The following is a 9547-nucleotide window of genomic DNA, read 5'->3' on the forward strand; positions in this document are numbered from 1 at the left end:
TAGCCATGTTGTCACCTGTTCTGCTTAACTAGAAGTCGTGTGGCTATGAACAGGCCTCTGTTTTTTCACCATTTTCAGTGATGAAATGGGAGCTATTAGTGTCTCAGCAATACCCCTCCCACTCCAGGAAAGATGTGAGGCAGCAGTTGGGCCCGGAGCCAGGCCCACTTGGGTCTGCTTCTTTGTTCTGACCCCATAGCATAGCAACTCATTCCCACCACAAAGCAGGAAGTGGGAACCAGCCTCTGCCACAGCCCTTTTCTTCCTCTGCCTGCTTTGCAGCTCCTGGGAGCCCCCTGGTGAGACTCCTAACAGCTTCCTCCCGTCCTCCCTCACAGTGACCCATGTAAACCCTGCACATGGTACACATTCAGTCAGCATCTGTGTGCAGAATTAAATTTAATCAAATTTAAATTTAGTAGAGTGACTTTGTAATTTTATATGAGGCGAGGGTGACACAGCTGGCCATTCTGTCACCCATTCATTCATGTATTTATCGAAGATCTAACACATGCCAGTCACTATGCAGATCCTGGGGACAGAGCAGTAAGCACGATGGACAAAGTTCCTGCCATCGTGGAGATACAGTCCAGCGACTCAGGAAAATAAGTAGCAAAAATCACACACGTATTAATTTACCAGCTTGAGACTGAGCCTTGAGAAGCTCTAATGCCTAACAGTTCGGGAACGAAGACTCAAAAAAGAACATCTAGAAAGTCAAGAAAAGAACCAGGAAAGTAAGGCATGATGAAAACCAAGAAAGGAGAGTTTCAAGGTGGAGGGGTTGGTCAGCAGTGCCAAACGAGTGTCCTTGGAGTTAGCATTATGAAGGTCATTGGGGATCTTAGCAAGAACTATTTCAGTGGCAGGATGGGGACACAAGCTATGTTGGAATGGGTTGAGGAATGAATGAGAAACCGTGACTGTACACAACTCTGTCAAGAAATTTTGCTGTGAAAGTGGGGAGAGAAGTGGGGTGGTAGCTGGAGGAAGATGTGGGGCTCAGAAAGATTTTTTTTTTTACGTTAGGAAAAATTCGGTCATTAGAGGTTTGTCAAAGGAACCAAGACATAATAGCCAAGAGTGGCCACATGTGGCCAAGAGCCCAATTCATCGGTAATGAAGCAGAGGGACTAGAAAGGTGGTAAGTGGCAGCGATGAAGACGAGGTGAAGGTGGGCTAACAGGAAGGCTTTTACAAGATACAGGCGGAGCAAATGTCTGAAAGTGACAGTGGGAGCAAGAAGGATGTTTAGGCCTGCCGCCTAGCCCTGGAGCACGTGGGGTGGCGGAGAGTAAGCAGCCACTGAGTAAGAGGAGATGTTTGCAGATCAAGGCAATGAGCTCTACAAAGCTCAGGAGAAGGGTTCAGGAGAAGGTGAGTGGTGGGGAATGGAGTTCAGATCAAGGAGTCACAGAACAGTGTGATGTGAAGAGAATAGGAAAGACAAGAGGGCCATACTAGGAACTTTTTCAAAACACCATAAAATAGCCACATACAAATGATCTCTTGGTTATCGAGGCTACTCTGCCTCTCCCCAAGAGTACAAAGAACCAAAACCTGACCCCATGCCCTATAGCTACATTTGCTTAGACAGCTGCAAAGCCCCAGGAATAAAGAGAACATTCGTGGGAATAAATTGCACCATCACACTTAGCTTTACCCTTGAATCAATCATTTTGCAAGCGGTTCTTAAACTCCTGCTATATACAAGGCACTACAGTAACACAGTTAAATAAGACATGGTCCCTATCCTCACAGAGTTCAAGGTCTACTAGAGAAGAAGAGAAGCAAGCATACACGAAATGCCAGAACTCAAAACTGACTGTAAAGGATGTGGGAATCCAAAGAAGGGACGGATATGATATGATTAAGGGAAAGTCTCTGGAGGAAGCGGAGCTTAAGAGAGATGAATCATTCAAGATTACTAGGATTTAGATAGCCAAGAGATGGGCATTGCAAATGGAGGGAAAAGTATGGACAAGTCCCACCTGACTTTATAGAGCCAGGAGAGGCAAAGAGGATCTGAACTGGGGCAATGAGGTAGAATCAACTAAGAGTGAGATTTTAGACAAGACGTGGCTTCTGTTTGGATGTGGCTTCTGTTTGGATGTGGAGTGTGAGGGAGACAAAAGAGACAGGCTTTAAAAACCCATGTATGGAGAACACAGCTCACAGCTTCTCCAGGCTGAAAGGCCCTGATGTACCATCTTTTGTCTTCTCAGAACAAGTACCAGGGCTTTGTCTTTGACATTGTGACCAGACAAACTTTCGACGTCGTCATCATGGTCCTCATCTGCCTCAATATGGTCACCATGATGGTAGAGACTGATGATCAGAGTGAAGAAAAGACAAAAGTCCTGAACAAAATCAACCAGTTCTTTGTGGCCGTCTTCACAGCCGAGTGTGTCCTGAAGATGTTCGCCTTGAGGCAGTATTTCTTCACCAATGGCTGGAATGTGTTTGATTTCATTGTTGTGATCCTCTCCATTGGGAGTAAGTGAGCGTCACTCATGCTGGGGAAGCCCAGCCTCTCCTTGGGGTTGTTTTGGATGCTCTTTCAAAACCAAAAAGACAACCAACAAACTCTTTTAACACATGCTATACATTGGAGGAACCCAATATTTGCTGTCTTCCAAACGCAACAGATTTAAAATGCCTCTGGGTCTCTAAATGACACGGAGAGTTTCCTTTGGGCTTCTCCATGCTGTATCATGAAGTATCTTTAGGCACCTACTGTGTGCATAGCCATCACCAGAACTTTGGGGGCTGATGGGGAATAATTGCTCCTCCAGAAAACCTAAGATGATGGAGTTTCCAGTGGGCCTTCTTTTTATGATCTTCAAATTGGAGAGTGGGTGGTATGATGTAAAGTGAGTCATAAAATACTTTTTGGAAAAGGAGGTGGGTTGCCAACTGAGTGAGGAAAGTCTAAGAGGAGATTGTTCCAAAGAAATTTGTAAGTCAAGGATCTGGAGTTAAGTCTCTGTACAACGGTCCACTTAGGGAATATGAGTAATAGAACAGTCAAGAGATCAATGCCAAGAGGTCAATGCCATTACGGTCTAGTCTGGGTGTTGTTGAATGACAGGCCAAGTATTTCGGGGCCAAAGGTGCCAGAGTGGGGGATGGAGTGGCCATAATTGAGTACTTGCTGAGTTCTGAGTATTGGGCTGGGCTCCATGAATCTTCATAGCAGTCCTGTGAAGAAGTATTATTATCCTCATTGTATACATTTAAAATTGAGCCTCAGATTAAGAAAGTTATACCGTACAAGGTCATACAGTTTGTAAAGGGTGGAGTTGAATTTAGACCCGGCTAGTGTTCTAATGAAGTAGCAGCCTCCCACTGACAACCAAGAGACTGTCCCTGGCCTTCGTGTGGTTTAGCCAAAGTTTGGCCTCATAAAGGCCAAATCCCAGCACACCAGCTTTACTTTGCATTATAAATATATCCTGACCTGCTTACTCTTCATGTCGAGGCATAGCTGTAGATTTAATTTTCCATTGATTTACATCAAAGGCTAATAGCATCTACATATAATTTGACAGCATTTAATCAATCTCCCTACCCTAGTGCTGAAACACAGCCTTGGGTTGTGTTTCGTTGTTTGGGGGGGGGGGGGGTAATTTTTTTGTTTGTTTATTTGTTTTATTTTATTTTATTTTATTGTTGCTGCTGTTTCTTATGGAAGGCTTGTTTTGTTGAATTGTTTGGCTTCCAAAGTGACAGACTCTAAAGGCCATTTTGATTTTATATTAAAGATGGGGGCTTGCTTATGTGATTTCCCATACAGTAATATAAAAAATAAATATACTTAAAATACTCAGTTCTATAATGTGGACACCTTAACTATCAGTTCCTATGACCTACATAGAAACACCTTCCACTGGGCAGAAATCACTCATAGAGACATCTAGAAAACAAGTGAAAGACAGATTCCACCTGTCCATCCTTCTCTCCTTCCCTCTCTCCCTTTCTTCTTTCCCACCAGCAAGTCATGTATCGAGTACCTATTTGTTACAAGTATGAACACTCATTCTTCCTTAAAGTAGATGTTGACCAGTTGGCTGAAAGAGTCTTAGGAGATTATATAGACACATAATGTATCCCACACTATGGAAAAATGTCCATTATGTCACCAGTTAAGGTAGACTTTAAGAGAGGGGCTTTTATAAAGGTTGTATAATCCAAAATTATAATTGTTTCCCAAGTCTCCTCCATTTGCTTCCCCCCTCCATCACAGTACTGTGGTTACCCATGTTCATATGACAAAAGGCAAGTAGAAGAGGATCAAGGGAACACTAGCAAGGAAAGAGAGCTTGCTCCCACACCCCTCACCATTTGTCCTGAGAGGTTTTCAATCCTATCTTACCTAAAGGCCTAGCCTAATCTTTGGTGCTCCCAATAGGCCTCTGCAGGTCCCCGAAATCAAGTTTCACAAATCTTCAAGTTAGATAACAGATAGGGAGACATAAACATCCTTCATCTTTCCAGCCTTTTTCATCGTTGGGGTGGAGGGCTGCAACTGACCTTAAACAAGCCCATCTCTAGGCCCTAACAGAGTTGAAATGCAGCTGGAAATGAAAGAAAGGAAGAAAAGCCATTATACAGACAGCTGGCCACTCAAAGCCATTCTGCGTTAGCTGTCAGCAAGTAGCCCAACTCCTCTGGCCCCCTTATAATTAATACCAGGCTATGTACAATTATCTACAGGACCATGTGCCAGGAACTGAGTTAATCTTCACAGTAGGAGGCAGGGAGATGAATCACAGGGTGTCCTGGCCTTAACAGAGCACAGAATCAGCGTGGAGGAAAAGGCATGACCCAAAGGCTGAATTCTCAGGGAAGAGCAGGGCCTGTGTCATACACAGAAACAGACAAAGGACTGTGTGCATGTGTAATATGGCACAATCACTCCCAGCTGAACTAGGCAGCAGAAGACCACGGAGGTTGGCTAAGAAGACCACATTCTGGGTGGAGGGAAAGATAAAAACATGGTAGGAAGGGCGAGACTTACTTGAGGGAGAGCAGATTTATGCAGTGAACACTTGCCAAGCCCCTACTCTACGCCAACCATTGTGCCAGGCTCGGAGGGCCCAGTCCTTGAATACAGATGCTCCCTTGGAGGTTCATATAAAGCAGAGACGAGGGAGTGTGATCATAGCCAACTGTGTCAGGACTCATGGCTGGAAGTACTAATTAGATCATTTCCTCTCCCTCTTAAAGGCCTGGTGTTTTCTACAATTCTTAAGTCATTTGAAAGTTACTTCTCCCCCACGCTCTTCCGAGTCGTTCGGCTGGCCCGGATCGGGCGCATCCTCAGGCTGATCCGAGCGGCCAAGGGCATCCGCACCCTGCTCTTTGCCCTCATGATGTCCCTGCCTGCCCTCTTCAACATCGGCCTGCTGCTCTTCCTCGTCATGTTCATCTACTCCATCTTCGGCATGGCCAGCTTCCCCCATGTCAAGTGGGAGGCTGGCATCGACGACATGTTCAACTTCCAGACCTTCGCCAACAGCATGCTGTGCCTCTTCCAGGTCACCACATCGGCCGGCTGGGACGGTCTCCTCAGCCCCATCCTCAACACGGGGCCCCCTTACTGTGACCCCAACCTGCCCTACAACAATGGCACCAGAGGGGACTGTGGGAGCCCAGCCGTGGGCATCATCTTCTTCACCACCTACATCATCATCTCCTTCCTCATTGTGGTCAACATGTACATTGCAGTGATTCTGGAGAACTTCAATGTGGCCACGGAGGAGAGCACCGAGCCCCTGAGCGAGGACGACTTTGACATGTTCTATGAGACTTGGGAGAAGTTCGACCCGGAGGCCACCCAGTTCATTGCCTTCTCTGCCCTCTCAGACTTTGCAGACACCCTCTCTGGACCTCTGCGCATCCCAAAACCCAATCAGAATATATTAATCCAGATGGACCTGCCCTTGGTCCCTGGAGATAAGATCCACTGTTTGGACATCCTTTTTGCCTTCACGAAGAATGTTTTGGGAGAATCTGGGGAGTTGGATTCTCTAAAGACAAATATGGAGGATAAGTTTATGGCAACTAATCTTTCAAAAGCATCCTACGAGCCAATAGCCACCACCCTCCGGTGGAAGCAAGAAGACATTTCAGCCAAAGTCATTCAAAAGGCCTATCGGAGCTATGTATTCCATCGCTCCAAGACAGTCTCCAACCCTCCAGGCGTGCCCACGGCTGAGGAGGAGGCTGTGTCACTCTCAGATGAAGGCTTTGTTGCATTCATGAGAAATGAAAGTTGCGTGCTCCCAGACAAATCTGAAACTGCATCTGCCACATCTTTCCCACCATCTTACGACAGTGTCACTAGAGGCCTTAGTGATCAAGTCAACATGAGCACATCTAGCTCAATACAAAATGTAGATGAAGCCACCAGTAAGGAAGCCACTGCCCCTGGGCCCCAGTAAGGACACTCCCGCATGGGCATGTCCAGTTCTGATGGGTCCTTCTGCTCCTTGATAACTTCCCCACTACAGGTGGCATCCAGTTACCACCTCACCAATGCATGCACTGGTCACAATGTCAGAACTGAGCAAGGGAATGCAGTTGGCACCCACCTTTGGAGAAGGTCCCATACACCAACACGAGTCAGAAAACCAAGCACATCTCCATTGTGACTTCCCTTTTCAAGTTCAATATCAGATGATGGGTTCCCTTACTTTCCAAAAAAAAATGTCCCTGGTCTTTTTATTTTGATTGTGACCAGAGCTTTCATTTATCAAGACAAGCTTCTCAGGACCAGAACTTCCAAAGGTATATGGCAAGGATGTCGCTAAAGGTCCAAGGTTGTCCTCTGGGAAACATCACATAGAGATTGGTAACGTTATTTAGGATTTTGCATGACTGCATGTTGAGAGCTGCCAGACAACTTGCTCCAGCCCAGGGTAACACCTGCGATCTATGTCATGAGAGACCTTTGAGATATCCATTAAAATTAATATTTTTAAAGGTATGTCAAGATCAATGTTATATCTTAAAGCATCGTGTTTTTTTTAATTGTGTGATATGGATATGTCATAAATCACTTCTCCTTTACTTTCACGGTTCCTGATATTTTGCAATTTGAGTGTAAGGCTGGGTAGTGCAAGAAGGAGCGTGATAGCTTGTTCTAATCCTAACTCTTCCACTGATTGCTTGGTTGACTTGGGCCAAGCTCTTTCCCCTCTAAACCTGGATTTCCACACTTGAAGAGCTGGTGGGGGGTGGACGGAATGGACACTCCCTATATAGCGCTTGCATTGCATGTTGCAGAACTCAGTGGTGCCCCATCCCAATTTAGATGAGGAAAACACTCTCTGTTCTAAAGCTGCAATAGCCAGACCTCTCTGCTGTGTAGCTAAACAGGCAGCTCTTGGATATATATATTCCAGAGCCTGTCCCACCGCTCCTAGTCAGACTTAAGGAGGAAGTTTTTCTTATTCCTCTGGGGCTGGGACTATAATTAGTATGATCAGAAAAGAGATATGTTGAGAAAGATGATCTGGGGGATAAAATGTATGGCCAATATTTTTTTTAATTCATCCTACAACTGTTATTAAGTACCCATTATATGACATACACTGCTCTAAGCTCAGAGATAACTGCTCTAAGCTCAGGGAATTAAGCCCCAAAAGATTAATTGGATTTATACAGTGAGTGGAGTAAGGGTCATCAGAGAGAATATTCAGGCCAAAGTCAGTGGCAGGTCTTGAGATGAAGGAGAGCAAGGAGTTCATGCAACAACATAGAACATAAAGGGTCTTAATGACAACCATAATCTTCTATTCATTCTTGACCGTTCCCTGCCACACTGACAAGGATCAGCTCAATTTGCTGATAGATATTTGATCACTTCATAAGATTTTCCATGTATACAATTATACAAGTAGAGGCTCGCCCACCTTGCATGCCTCATGGATACAGATTTTCTGGGGGGCCTTGCTCTTCTTTCTCCAACACTGTTGGCCCCTCAGAGGCCAAAGAGGCTTTCAAGATACTTGTTGAGAGTTTCCAGCCTCACCCCCCAGATGCAGGTTAATAAAATGATGATGAAATAGCCAAAGGCACAGGCTGTCCCAGTACAAATCAGGTTTTCTCTGGATGCCTGGTTTGTATCTAAACGATGAGCTCAACAGAATGGCTCTTCCTCCCTATCCACTGAACCAGATAGCACACCTATTGACTGTGCAGCATCTTCAGCATCTAAATCGAACGCAGTCAATGAAAATGCCATCTGAGAGGATACTAGCCCAAGTGTTTATAAGACAGCTTGGTGGACAGAGACTTTGAGGACTGGTTTACTTATACATGTTGTGTGGAAGAATGAAAGGTACCCAACCACCACCAGATAAGTTTTATTAGGTAGATGATATTAGTCTCAAAGATAATCTTACTGCCTTTTATTTTTTGCCCCGTGTTGTAAGTTGAATTGTGCCCCACCCCGAAAAAAAGATATATTGAAGTCCTCACTCACAGTACCTGTGATTGTGACCTTATTTGGAAAAAAGGTCTTTGTGGGTGTAATCAAATTAAGATGCAGTCATACTAGATTAAGGTGGACCAGTGGTGTCTTTATAACATGAGGGAAATTTGGACATACACAGAGAGAGAGGAGAATGTCATATGAAGAGGGAGGGAGGGAGAGAGAGAGAGAGAGAGAGAGAGAGAGAGAGAGAGAGAGAGAGAGAGAGGATAGCTATGTGAAGACAGGCATAAATAACTAGAGTGATGCAGCTACAAGCCAAGGAATGTGAAGACTTACTGGGAACCAGCAGAAACCAGGAAGAGGCAAGGAAGGATTCTCCTCTAGAACCTTCAGAGAGATCACAGCCCTGCTCACACTTTGATTTAAGACTTCTGGCCTCTAGAACTGTGAGAGAATGTTTTAAACCACCCAGTTTGTGGAACTTTATTATAGTAGCCCCAGTAAACTAACACAACCCATTTTTCCCCCCACACAGATGCATTTCCCCAATTATCATGGAAAGTATTGGGAAAGTGTTGAGATATACACACCTTGTATTACACAGAGTTTTCAGATATTTAATATGAATGCAGGATTGGCCCTTGAAAATTTCACTAGATCTAGTTCCAAAGTTCACTTGGTGATCCAATTACAAGGTAGAAACTAGACCTGTATGGATAGAAAATCTGAGATGTCCCAGGCAGTTAGAGAGCTAGAGCTTCTTTCTCTCCCTCACCCATCGGAGATGGCACTAGAATCTCCCCGGCCCAGAATATGTGGGATACCTTTGTGCTGAAGAGTGACGGACAGAACAGAGGTGTTGACAACATGACTATCTGAATGAAACCTGCAGGTTCTTTAAAATGTGCTTCCACCATAAACACTACCCTGACTTTTAATCCATTAAACTGCATAACACAGAGCTATAGATGGCCAAGAACATTCAGGAACATTCAGCCAACACAGATGGAAAGGTGCAGGCAGAGGCTTGGTGTGTTAATGCATTTGCCTTAAGACAAAGGTGAAGTCACTTTCCCAAGTGCTGGGGATATAAAATTAATATGA

At 44.8% G+C, this 9547-nt stretch overlaps 1 protein-coding gene across 1 annotated transcript in view; it reads left to right on the forward strand.

The window, feature by feature from the left end:
- The window catches only part of SCN10A (sodium voltage-gated channel alpha subunit 10), a 76825-nt gene extending 69882 nt beyond the window's left edge, over nucleotides 1–6943 (forward strand). The window contains exons 26-27 of the mRNA XM_074312595.1: nucleotides 2226–2496; nucleotides 5230–6943. Of these exons, the coding sequence (XP_074168696.1) occupies nucleotides 2226–2496; nucleotides 5230–6446 (1488 nt within the window). The 3' untranslated portion in view covers nucleotides 6447–6943. The remainder of the gene's footprint in view (nucleotides 1–2225; nucleotides 2497–5229) is intronic.
- Nucleotides 6944–9547: the final 2604 nt, after the last annotated feature.

Source organism: Rhinolophus sinicus, linkage group LG10 (assembly GCF_036562045.2).
Source record: "Rhinolophus sinicus isolate RSC01 linkage group LG10, ASM3656204v1, whole genome shotgun sequence".
In the NCBI taxonomy this organism is placed as follows: Eukaryota; Metazoa; Chordata; class Mammalia; order Chiroptera; family Rhinolophidae; genus Rhinolophus; species Rhinolophus sinicus.